Source organism: Argentina silus, assembly GCF_951799395.1.
Source record: "Argentina silus genome assembly, chromosome: 13".
Taxonomy (NCBI): domain Eukaryota; kingdom Metazoa; phylum Chordata; class Actinopteri; order Argentiniformes; family Argentinidae; genus Argentina; species Argentina silus.
The window spans coordinates 4,192,784-4,205,615 of record NC_139667.1 but is presented as its reverse complement, the minus strand read 5'-3'; the positions used below and the strand labels follow the sequence as shown (position 1 = coordinate 4,205,615).

At 45.2% G+C, this 12,832-nt stretch overlaps 2 protein-coding genes across 2 annotated transcripts; both read left to right on the top strand.

Annotated features, from left to right (window-relative positions):
* Positions 1–89: 89 nt before the first annotated feature.
* Positions 90–3,683, top strand: ap5m1 (adaptor related protein complex 5 subunit mu 1). The gene is made up of 8 exons (XM_083683167.1): positions 90–308; positions 501–1,161; positions 1,328–1,555; positions 1,914–2,053; positions 2,279–2,364; positions 2,509–2,621; positions 2,809–2,905; positions 3,140–3,683. Exons 1-8 carry the CDS (start codon positions 241–243, stop codon positions 3,220–3,222), a joined length of 1,476 nt encoding a protein of 491 aa, XP_083539293.1. The 5' UTR covers positions 90–240; the 3' UTR covers positions 3,223–3,683.
* Positions 3,684–5,815: 2,132 nt separating this feature from the next.
* naa30 (N-alpha-acetyltransferase 30, NatC catalytic subunit) lies at positions 5,816–8,796 on the top strand. The gene is made up of 4 exons (XM_083683140.1): positions 5,816–6,874; positions 7,106–7,229; positions 7,343–7,398; positions 7,671–8,796. Exons 1-4 carry the CDS (start codon positions 5,987–5,989, stop codon positions 7,806–7,808), a joined length of 1,206 nt encoding a protein of 401 aa, XP_083539266.1. The 5' UTR covers positions 5,816–5,986; the 3' UTR covers positions 7,809–8,796.
* The last annotated feature ends 4,036 nt before the right edge of the window (positions 8,797–12,832 follow it).

Sequence of the window (12,832 nt, the reverse complement as noted above, 5' to 3'; positions counted from 1 at the left end):
TAGGTCTCCTGATTGGTCCAGGCAGTCACATGCATGTACTACAGAAATAGGAAGTGCATTATTTTGTTTTTAGAAATGCAATGAAGCCTCAACGGTGTACGTTTGATATGTGAATATATGCCATTGAATTTCCCGTTATCGAACTACTTTGTGGCTTTGCTATTATAGCTAGAAAACACCCCCGGACGCTCGAGGGTTCCACAACAGACAGTTCGTATTGACAATACTGCTTTTGGCCAAATGAGTGTGCGAGCATTATGGATCATATCTCACGAGAGGGGGGAATCTGTATCAGTGCGTTTTTCCAGGTTTGTAATGATTTGTTTTTTGTTCCATTGTCTGATTGTGTCACCTACCCGTCTACATTCTTCATAATCTGGATATTGTTGATGTACAACCTCATAGTGCATATAACATTTCCTTTCAAAGATGTACATGCCTGCCAGCCATGTAAGACATTTTAAGTTGACGTTGTGATCATTTGCTGTCTCCTCATACAGACGGTATCCGACAGTTGAGCAGCGTGCTAAGTGCCTGGCTGGCTCCCTGCATGTGGCTGTACCAGAGGATGGCACTGTGCTCCGGCTCTTACTCACTGAGCTGGGGCTGGCTGAGCCTGACAAACCATACATGGCACTACGGGATGACTGTCTCCACCAGCAGCGCTCGCCAGCCCTGGAGCTGCATGTAGAGGGCCCTAGTGGAGGAATCCTCTGGCCCATGCTGGCCATCTCACAGGGGCCGCTGATCTTGGCTTGTCTGCCCCTGGTGGATGCCCCTGCTGAGCCCCGTCCCCCCCTGACCAGCCTGTTCTCCGTCTCCCAGGGCCTCACACTGTTGGCAGGTCTGCAGGCCTACCTCTGTGGGTCTGGGGGTAAGCCTGACAATGAGGGCCTGGCGTCTCGCCTGGCCATGATGCCCTCCATTCTCCTGCAGGTCTGCCCCCTCGGGACCCCCTTGGGCCTCCCCCAGCCAGGGGCCTCACCTGCATCAGCAGTGCCCACTCCTTCAGGGACCCAGAAACAGCCAGCCTGGAAAACAGGACTGCACCGTGGCCGGGCTGTGGTGAATGTAGCCCTGACAGAGATGGTGCGCTCCATGCAGTATGGAAACCAAAGCAGGCAGGACCTCTGGGATGTCTATGGCACCGTGAATTGTAAGGTAAGAATTGTGCCAATGTCTATATCTATAGCACAAATAACTGATAATAAACACAAATAAAAAAATATATATTAAAAAAAGTATATGGACGATATGCCCTGAACTCCTGCTGTCTCTCCTCCCAGTTCCTGTAACTAATTTGTGCTTTTTTCCTGTTTGTCATCAGTGTGAAGTGGAAGGGGTCCTTCCCAATGTGATGGTCACGCTCACCCTGCCACCCAATGGTTCGCCACTGCAAGATGTCCTTGTCCACCCCTGCGTGACCTCATTGGATGGCAGCATTCTGACAGCCAGTAGTGTGGACGGCTGTGACGGCTCTGCGTTCTCTGGCCCCTACAAGTTCCCCTTCTCCCCTCCTCTCGAGTCCTTCAGGCTCTGCAGCTACACGTCTCAGGTACAGAGGTCCAGAATGTCTATTGTGTAAGAGGAGTCATGGTAACAAGAAGATTAAAGACCCTCCTAAAGACCTCTTCACCCCCACTACCCCCCTGTACAAGTTTCTCTCCTTTTAATAAAATAAAAAATAAAAAATCCTTCTTCTAGCATTGTGACTGCCTATGGCCGCTGGTCTGAGCATTGATTACTTCATCTTATGATGACTGATGGATAGATGATTCACTTACTGAAACAAATGTATTTGTTGTAAGTCGCTTTGGATAAAGGCGTCTGCTGAATGCCATAAATGTAAATAATTAGAGACTGAGAGATACAGTACACTCCACTTAATCCCATCTTTTTTGTCTTGTTCTCAGGTCCCTGTTCCTCCAATCTTAGGCTCCTATCAGCTGAAGGAGGGTGAAAACCAGCTGCGTTTAACTGTGACCCTTAAACTTCATGAGAGTGTGAGGAATAGCTTTGACTACTGTGAAGCACACCTTCCGTTCTTTAACAGGTAATATATGTATCAGCACATACATGATACAGTACACTATAGTACATCAAGTTGATTTTGCACTTGTGCCAGGAGAAATGAGGAGTGACAATATGTGCACACACTTATAATATTGCAAGAGAGAATGAGTAACAATACGTTAATAGAGTATACCTAATTATAGATCCTCAGTGTTATATTTGAAATGTTGTGAACAAAGCCTGTGGGCTCTGTGTTCCTCTGCAGGGACCAGATGGGCAGTGTGGATGTGAAGGTTAACTCAGGACAGCTGGAGGTGTCCAAGGAGAAAAACCTACTGGTCTGGGTCCTCGGTATGTCTCATTTGGGACTGCATCATTCTGAGTTTATACTATACTATACTATACTATACTATACTATACTATACTATACTATACTACAAATACCCTTTGTTTATATGAAAACCATTTGGCCTATTCTCTCCTTCCACTCTTTAGGCCAAAAGTTTCCCAAGTCCCGTGAGGTCTCACTAGAGGGCAGTATTAGTTTTTCAGGACAACTCCCAGGACCTACAGACCCTCTTTGCACAGAACTTACTGCCTACATCAAAGTAAGTCAGATTGTGCAGTGGTGGTTTAAGTTGTTTAGACACTGGAGATGATCTTTTATGTAAAAACAAACATTCATATTGAGTTGAGATGCTCTCTCTGATAGGAAGTATGGGGGAAGACGTTGTTATTCATCTCTATGGGCTCAAACAGAACATGTAACATGTAAATAATCTCTGTGTTTTGCAGTTGTACTTCCGAGTGCCAGACTTGACTTTGTCTGGGTGCTCTGTGGACCAACATTCAGTACAGGTCTATTCCCAAGCAAAACCGCGGATTGTCACAAGTGAGTGTTGAACACACACACCATATTTGTGTTTGGGTTCTACTGCCTAATAAACAAAGGAAGGTTTATTTGTAATAATCTGAACATGTGACTGCCAACAGCCCCTGGTCCTAGCATAGAAGAAATTGTTCACTTACTTATTCAAATGTATTTGTCGCTTTGGATAAAGGCGTCTGTTAAATGCCATAAATGTGAATGTAAATGTATGTAATGTTCTCTCTCCACTCTCTGCAGCCCGTGAGCTACTGTCCTCAGAGTACTACATCTGGAACTCCACTGGCAGTGCACCGGTGTCGTCTGGACACATGATGCTGTAGGATGGAACTATGGTACAGAACAGCACAGTGGAAATGGCTGCTTCCCTACTGTAGGACATGAAATGGATTGCCACAGCACAGGTGATCTGACCTGATCATCTGCTCTGGAACCTGGTGACCAGGCTTGGATGAATGACCCCTAAAAAGACATTGATGTTACTGGTAGCCTGGGAATAACTGTTTAATTGCAATATGGTCCAATGGTTTACAGAATGACTCATCTCTGCTGCTGGCGACAGTGTATAATGTAAGATGCAAAATGTTCTGTATAAAATACAGGCTAATTCATACAAAGTGAAATGTGCCTTAATTAAAGATCATGTGTATACAGTACAACTGTTGGCCAGTTGAGAGGAGTAGAGAATTATTTAATTGTTTTTGTCCTCGTACTGTAGAGTTTTGATGTGTTGTATGAAGACAATCATGTCTGTATTTTGTATAAAGTTTCTTGTTGATGCTGCCAGTCCCTGTTTTGGAAATTCTTTCGTCGATTACCCCCCCCCCCCCCCCCCCCCCCCCCCCTCCCTGTCTACCCTACCCCATTGCCACATCTCTTTAGACAGAGGGGCCACCCCTTGCTCTGACAGTCCCACTTCAGTGCCTCTCCATCAGCCGGATAATTAGCAGCTGGGGCCTTGTCATCGGCTGTGGCTGGAGGTCTGTGGGAGAAGGCTTGGGCTGTGAAAGGCTAGGCTGGTCTGGGTAGCGTCTGTGCCACAAAGGGCCCCTCTGGAGAACTGGCAGGACTCCCTCAGCCCCCCTTTGAACCCCCTGCCTGTCAGCCGGTGGCCTCTTCAAATACACAGCCTCTCTAGGCTGAGACGGAGCACTGAACCGCCCTCCACCCCCAACTGGCCAGATGACTGGCTAATTGGTGAAACAGTTGTGGTGGGCTCTTAGAATATTGTATGAGAAGAATGCTCAGTAGTGGCTCAAAGGTTAATGATCATATTTCAAGAAATGTTTTTTCTCAACTCTGTCCAATGGACAGTATGTGTAGGAAGGCCATCAAGGCAATACTAAATGTTCTGCACAACACCTTTTTTTTTTTTTTACTTAAACGTATATTGGAGCTTTTTAGTCCAGATGGGAATTCCAATCACCTAAACTACTCCTGGACCAGGCTGACCAATGACCCTTGCACCAGTCCCCTGCATGGACATCTATGGACTCTCAAGATACTGTATGCCAAAGTATGTTTACCTGTAGTTCCTGTAGTGTTATCCATCCTATTTTACACACTACAATAATGTATGTCTGTCGTCTGTTGGGAATACACAGGGATTCGTGTTTTTAGTGAGGTCAAGTGACGTAACGATAAGAAACAAGTGAACATCTGGCAGTTGAGGAGTTGAAGCAGAGGGGACTGTGATCACTGAGAGTGTATTCCTCTGAGTGGCGCTCTATTGTCCAGCACTGGCCCTGTCTTGCCCCCTTCCTGGTGCAAGTGCCACATTCTCACGTGGATTTCCCCCCAGAAGACTGACCATGACCAATCCTCTGTGAATTGGAACCAATTGGTCACACAGCATCCTTCACCTTCTTTTTTATGTAGCAGTGTGGTGTTGCAGACACCGGGACCTCTGAGCTCGCCCCTCTCCGCGTTGATGTGGCTTTAGGACCTAGTGTATGTGTTTACTGAACTGGAAAAGGAGAAGTTTGTGGAGGGGGGCTGGCTGCTCTAAAGCTCTTCAGTATCCCAGCCTGTTGTCAGCCTGGCTCCTGAGGTCTGTCCTGTCACAGGGCTCTCACTGGCAGTGACAGACATGCTTGGTTGATTAAATACAGCTTTCAAAGTGGATGGGCTCATTTTAATGAGCCTCTCTGCTAGAATGCCTCGCTCCCACACCAGCCTAACTAAAAAGATAATGCTTCTGTGGCTTTGTTGATGCAATTCATTTGATGCTAAATTGTGCACTGATAATGAAATTATTGGGGGTTCCCAAAATGTCATTTTACTCACTGACCTTTGAGAAACTCAAACAACAAATTATGAGGAACTAATTAAATCCAGCCATGCAGCCACACCAAACTTCATGGCAAATTAAATTTGGACCTGATAAGACAGGAAGTGCACAGAATGCTAAATGGCTGACAGTGATGTGCACCATCAGGGCCAGCTGGGTCGGATCACAGAAGGGGATGTTCTGCAAACATATTCCTTTGCCTACAAGACCTAAAAATGGGAGGTTTGAGAGCATTACGTTCAATTGCTCAGTCATAATATATAACCATGAAATAGTCATGCTAGTTAGCCCCTGTCAGGTCTTCAGGTTGGAAAATAGCATTTTCCTTTGGGCCAATGATGACATCCAGTGGTAGAGTAAGAGAAAGTGATTTTGTTTGAGCCTGGTGTTATAGTCTGTGTCAGTTTTGAGTTATCATATTCTGAATATGCAGTTGTTTAGAGATAAAGATACATCCAAGAATGGTATTACTGCAGTGTAAATATTTCAATATAATGTTATTATGCATTATGCAACACCTGTCTGGACTGCCTGAACTTCAGTTGACCACCTGTTCAATTAGTGTCGTAAAAGAAATCACATCGTTCACGCACATGCGTAATGCTTTACGGCAGCAAGACCACTTACATACTTACTGTCAAACAGCAGCTTGGTCAGGCTTGAGTTATGTGAACAGAAGAGACGTGAGGCGTTTTTAACATAAAAATGGATGTGTTGCCACCGGTGGCACAGTTTCACACGACCTGATCGTGAGTATAGCGACTCCTACTTTTTTTCCCGTTCACATTTGAAGTGGAATGGCAGAAGTACCGCCTGGGCCTAACGCACTGTCTGCATCCCGGACGAAAATTAACTCAATCACCGTGTGTGGAAAGGCTGTGCAAGGGGAGGATGGAGACCGAGGCTGCGGGAGAGGGGGATCGACAGCTCCCGAAGAAGAACAGCAAGACAGAATAGATAGGAGTGATCTCAAGTCCAACTTGCCCGGCAACCAGTGCAAGTTACCCCAAGCACAACTTCTCAACGGCTTGATCTCTTGCCCAGTGAACGGTCTCCAATTCAGCAACCTTCAGCAAGATCCAGCTCCAAAACCGACTGACAGCGTGAGAGGGGTTGCGGAGGATTGTGACATTACCGAGGAGTGTCAGGCCGATGTTTCTCTTAACAACAATTTGGTAAATAATAGAAACTGTTACGATCATCATCAGGGACACAGACCATGTTTAGAGCAGAATAACTTATTGCATTCGAGCAGTAACGGTATCCACAATATGCCAACCATGGGAATTACTAAAGTAGATTCTAGTAATCTCGCCGGTGAGAGAACACACCGGAAAGAGAGTATTTGTCGGACTGCGGCACCGACACAGCTCGACGACCCCACTAGTTCTGTGGTGATGGAATGTGAAGAGGAAGGCCTCCGTGGTGGGGGACGGGTGGCAGCGTCGGCGGTGCAAGCTGCCGCTGTCACCTCGCATGCTCTGGTGGCAGAAATGAGAGAGCTTGACATAGGATCTAACTTGGTCGAAGAAGATGTCGAGGACTGCTCCATCCAATACGTGAGATACGAATCAGAACTTCAAATGCCGGATATCATCAGGCTTATAACGAAGGACTTATCGGAGCCCTATTCGATTTATACATATAGGTATTTCATCCATAACTGGCCTCAACTCTGCTTTCTGGTAAGTAACTTGTTAGTCTGTCTGTTATAGTGTCGATCCAGAAATGGCTGTCACTTTGGTTGTGTCATTCATTCATTCATTGTAATTCTTGGTTCAAGATTATTCACTAGATAGTCCATCAATAACTTTGGCCTGTGCCACATGGATAAATAATGAATATCTGTCAGACCAACTCACAGTGGTTGACATAGAAGTCAATGGATAATAAAATGTTATATTTCTGTGTTGTAGGCGATGGTGGAGAAGGATTGTGTTGGTGCTATTGTGTGCAAGCTGGACATGCACAAGAAGATGTTTCGCAGAGGCTACATTGCTATGCTTGCTGTGGATTCCAGGTATCGAAGGAAAGGCATCGGTGAGTGGCCGGTAGATGACATCCATTACAATATGAATGTACTGTATCAACCTCTTGATACAATGCCTCTAACCTCTAGGCTCTCTCACATGTAATTTCTCCTGTTGTTTCAGGCACAAATCTAGTGAAGAAGGCGATATATGCAATGATGGATGGGGACTGTGATGAGGTATGTTTGAAACACTAGTAAATACCTTTTTTATAGGAAAGCCACAATGACAGACAGACTCTTCCTTGCCAGAGCTTGTGACATAAGTCACCCTAAGACAGACAATGCCATTGAATGGCCAGGTTGTTATAATCACGTCAGGAATCTCCTCATCCAGCACTCTTGACAGTTGAGACAGTGGAAGTGCCTAGAATATGTTGAATCACTTGACTGTTCTGACTGAAGTAAAACAAGTGACTTGATTTTCATGAGCCTTTTGTGCACCATTACAGGTTGTGCTGGAGACTGAGATCACCAACAGGTCTGCTCTGAAGCTGTATGCGAACCTGGGCTTTGTGAGGGACAAACGGCTCTTCAGATACTACTTAAACGGCGTGGACGCTCTACGGCTCAAACTGTGGCTCCGTTAGACGCCCGGTCAGTGTCTCCGGCTCTGACGCCTCACCTCACTGGCTCCAGGAACAAGCTTCCTCTCAACCAGGAGGAAATGTCAAAAGCACAGAAAAGCCAGCAGGAAATGGATTGAGAAAAGGAGGAAGGACACTAAAGCTACTCTAGAGCCACAGAATGAGAAGGTTCTTGTGAGTTTTCAGGTTGTCACGGAGGGTAGGAGTTTGTCTCCTCGGATGATGATGATGTTCTACGGCAGACTGTGGGTCGTCTTGAACGGTAGAGACCTGTGGAAATGGACAGAGAAGAGCCCAGACCCTTGACTGTACCAAACTAGGCCAATTACAAACAAAGCAACAGTCTGCCTCTGTCATTTTATTTCTTCATAGTTTATACAGAGGTCTAAACAGGTTGGACTCGTGGCGAAATCTGGGGTTAGAGACTACTCAAACCGAATGTTGTTTTCCCTGTTTGGTTTTGTATGATGAGTTGAGGATGCATGGAAATGACTGAGTGGGATATGGGTTTGGCATGTGTGTGCATAAAGGGTATTTTTGTGTGTGTGTGTGTGTGTGTGTTTTAGAATGGTGCTACGCTTCCCTCTGATATTCAGTTTCACCTATATTGTTGTGAACATACATCTCAATGCTCAGTACAGTCCATAGTACTGTACTAAAACGTGCTATGTTATAAGAGCACTGGTGTACCACTGCTTGAGGTGAGGTTGTGCTGTCACACTCCAAAGACCGGTTATAATCCCTCGTCCACTGCCAGTTGCATACTCATTATATGTTTCTTACTTATGGTTTTCAGATCAGTGCATTAAGAGAGGGAACTAACTTGCTGTGCACAGTTTGAATGCATTTTGCTGCGGGTGAAGTTGTCTTGTGTGATCAATCAAATTGGTTCTATCACAGGATACCCCACATCAAAGTTTCCCTGTTTATCGTCTGTTTTTCCTTAACTTTGACTACCCCTGGTGAAATGATGCAATTACAGCTGCTTTGAAAATTAGTGTGTGTGGCGTCTTTCCTTATGTTAGAAATATGAGATATGCTTTGCCTCGGTTATGCTAATCATCTGCTCCACTGCTCTCTCCTCTAGGTACCTCTGTAAGTGTTGGGGGGGGAACTAGGGAGTTTTAGTTAGTTTGTGTTGATATTCTTGCTTTCTTGATTTGTCCCCCCCCCCCCCCCCCACACACACACACACACACACACACACACACACACACAATGAGGTATGGGTCCCATTCATGCTCGAGGTTCTTCTACGTTGGCTCCTGCGGCCCCAGGTGTTTGGTAGCTGGCCAGTTATACTCTTAGCCTCTCCAGCCTGGCTCAGAGCTTACATCAATGACTCTGTAGAGTTGTGTTGCAATAAGCAATTTCCTGTTGTAAGGGATGGAGGGTCCTTGAAGAGCAATAGATCTTTTCAATTTGGAAGGGAATTGGGGGATCTTAAGCAGTCTGAAGGATCATTGCTTTCTTTCCTTCGATGATGCTTTTCCTCATTAAACAATAGATCAAAGCCTCAAAGTACATCTTAGCAATACTTTATTTTCAAAGATAAATTCAACGATCGTTGAGGGGACTAAGTTTGTTTTGGCTCATTACCATCAGGTCAATAGTTATTTGAGAAATAAAACATTTACAGATATGTAAATGCTGCATATTCCCCCTTGCAAGACACCTTCTAATTTTAAATTGACAATGTATTGGGTAATCAATTATTGGAATTTGAATACAAGAATGACATGAATTAGAGATTGACATACAAATTCTAAAAATGATTTTCTTTCTTTCTGTGGTTGCCACACCTGTATGAATCATTGTCACCCCTAGAGGGCGCCATACACTGCCATCAATAATCTCAATAGTAGAACTGTCATACACACACACACACTTTTATTTGTCATTTAAAACAGATTTGCTCCCATAATGAGACTTACTTCAACCATAGAGATGGAACTAAAATGATGAATTATCAGGCAGGAGGGAACAGCTGTACACAGAAGCAGATTTAAGAATACAATGGCAATCTGAAATACTGTGGTTATGTACATTGCATTTGTATTCATTTCTTATGTTGAGAAACTACTGCATTCTCTAATTGAAGTGGCCATGAAGAGTTCATTAGCATATCCCACCTGAGGTTTGAGATCCAGTCTAATCCAGATTACCAAACCTCTCAACCTGTGCTCTTACTCTAGTTCAGGTTCCCAAATCCCTCTCTTTCCATGATATACTCTCCTAATGCCCTCTCTCTCCCTCAGAGGTCTGTCCCATATATCCCACCTAGGCCTCTGAACGTTACCTAAAGCACCCACGTGGTTGGCATCTCCTTGCCTCTCCTTGGTCCAGTCCAGCATCCAAGGTAAAGTTTCCCCCATGGGCAGGCCTCTACGCCCAGTCTGCCGGCTAGTCTCTTCTGCCTCTCTGTCTGTGGGAGTTTGCTGGCTGCTTCTCATGATCAGCTCCTCGTCCATGTTCCGGAGCTGTGTTTCAGGCTGTGGATGCTGCATCTCCCCCTGCTCCTGGGGAAGGGGGCTTGGTTGTAGGATGTCCCTGAGATCAAGGCTCTCTCCCCTGGACTCGTCCCAGAATATGTCTCTTTGAGTTGTCCTCTTCACCAAATGCAGCCTCTGTGTCCCTTCCCCGTTAGGCCCTCCAACTACCAAGGTCAAGTGAATAAAACAACCACCACCTATTCAGTCCTAGAATAGTCCCAGTCCTAGTTTCTTTATTGTATTTATCCTTTATTTAACCAGAGAAGTCACATTGAGATTTGACACATCTCTTTTACCAGCCAGATGGCTAAGAAGGAAGCATACACAAAGTTATACCGACACAAAAGACACAACACAGTATACAACATACATTATATTAATTGCTTGGTAAACACAAGCAAAGTGCATACAATAACTTAAAAGAGCTGGCTTCCTAATGATAAATACTTAAAATCCTATGCACTCCGTGGTCAACAGTCCTCCAATCTGGCATTTAACATCATCAATAAAAAAACTAAAAAAAACTTGTACTGTACAGTAGGTGTCAGTTTAAATATATTCAAGGTGACTTTACAGTACGTGCCACTTGAAAGAAAGTGTGTCCAGGCTCACCACTAGCTGTGTAGACGGTCCTTTCCAGCCCTCTCTGCTCCCGGGCACGTCTCCGGTGAGCTCGCCGCCGTTGATTGGCCTGCTGACAGAGGACCATCTGTGCCTCCAGGAGCCCTCCCTATACCAAGCCACCCAAAATCAACACCATTTTAAAGTTTCATATTTGGGGTGGCCAAAGGCCGCAGTACACATTTAATCCTACAAATATAAACATGTAGTTCATTCAGCTGTCCGTGTACGTCACTATATGTGATTATGTTTGTTGTCGATGGGTCTCATGTTTTGCCATTCATGTCAAGCCCCAAAGACATGCTACAGATAAGATCTTGTGCGTCACTCATCTGTGTCTCTGGAGAGCATAAATAATGTCAAATAAGCCCTAAATACATGTACATCAACATGTACACATGATGGCCTGTCTGCCAATTTGAGTGCGCATGTGAAGATGCTCCTATGTCTGTGTGTCTGTGTGTGTCTGTGTGTGTGTCTCTAATAGCGGGGGCTTTCCTGTTCCCTGTACCCTGAAAGTGGATCCCATTGAGGGCCAGTCATGGCTGTAGCCCACCCCACTTTCCACTCCACCAGCGCTTTAATCAGGCCCAGGAGGGGCCCAAACTCACAGCACACCAGCTGTCTCTCTCTCTCTCTCTCTCTCTCTCTCTCTCTCTCTCTCTCTCTCTCTCTCTCTCTCTCTCTCTTTCTCCCTCCCTCCTCTTCCTCTCTCTTTGTCACTTTGTCATGCTCTCTCTTCGTCTGGATCTCTCTCTCTCTCTCTCTCTCTCTCTGTCTCTCTCTCTCTCTCAGTCTCTCTCTCTCTCTCTCTGTCTCTCTTTCAAACACAATCCACAGACTAGCGCTAATAGACCAAATATCAATGTCATTAACTGTGTTTCTTTTAGATTATTTTCTCTACTTCTGGTCAGACAGATTTAAATATATGTTTTTCTTTTTTATGTTTTTACTTTGTGACATATTATAGTGTTTAGTGCATCGGCCATCATACCTGCAGCTGTCTGCCGGTGCCACAGAGTGCCCCCTGATTGGGGGTAGAAAAGTGGAGGACATCCCCATCTCTCCGGTCCCTGCCCTGCAACAAACCACAAATACTCTCTCTTTTTATCCCAACACACAACACATGCTGTACTGTATACATGCGCAATGTGTGCCAATAGAGACACAAAGATGACACTGCACAATGTGTTTCTTTATTGCCATGGCGATTTGAGCCCAATTTGAGGTTGGTTGCAATGCCTGAGGAGACAGAATGATGGATGGGTGTATATACATTACAGCCACAGTTAATGCCAATGACACAGCCACTCCTCCCCCAGAGTGTGGGACACAGAATTTAAGAGATTGGAAAACAACAAATATTGAACCCTGCACACTCCTCTGACCTGTAGTCTCCGTGGTGGATGGGAATGAAAGATGCTTGGACCCCAATTGTGGCTCTGTGGGAGGCTGTCTGTAAATGATGATTCTTACACACGCGCACATGCACATACATACATACACACAAGACAGTTTACTGTACCCTTTCTGCTATGTTATGTTATGTACGCTTGGAGGATAAGGCCACAGTGTCCCTCCAGTCAAGTATCAGAAGTTGAAAATGACAAAGAAATCTGCTTCGGACTACATGAGGACTAGTATCAGTTTACTGAAACACAAACACCTTATTTAAATTGCCTTTATGACTTCCTATCACATATTCTGAAAGACTGTCCTTTTGTACACTGACCTGTACTGAGTGATGAGATTGTTTTGGGCTTGTCCTGTTTCAGTGGTGGTAGATGAGTCGTCCTTCTCTGGCCCAGAGGCCCTTGCTGTTGTTCCAGTGAGGTTGGCACAGCAGGTAGAGTCCATTGTGAGGCGGCATGACTGGACTGCTGGTCCCCCTCTCCCTGACTGTCACACGGGGCC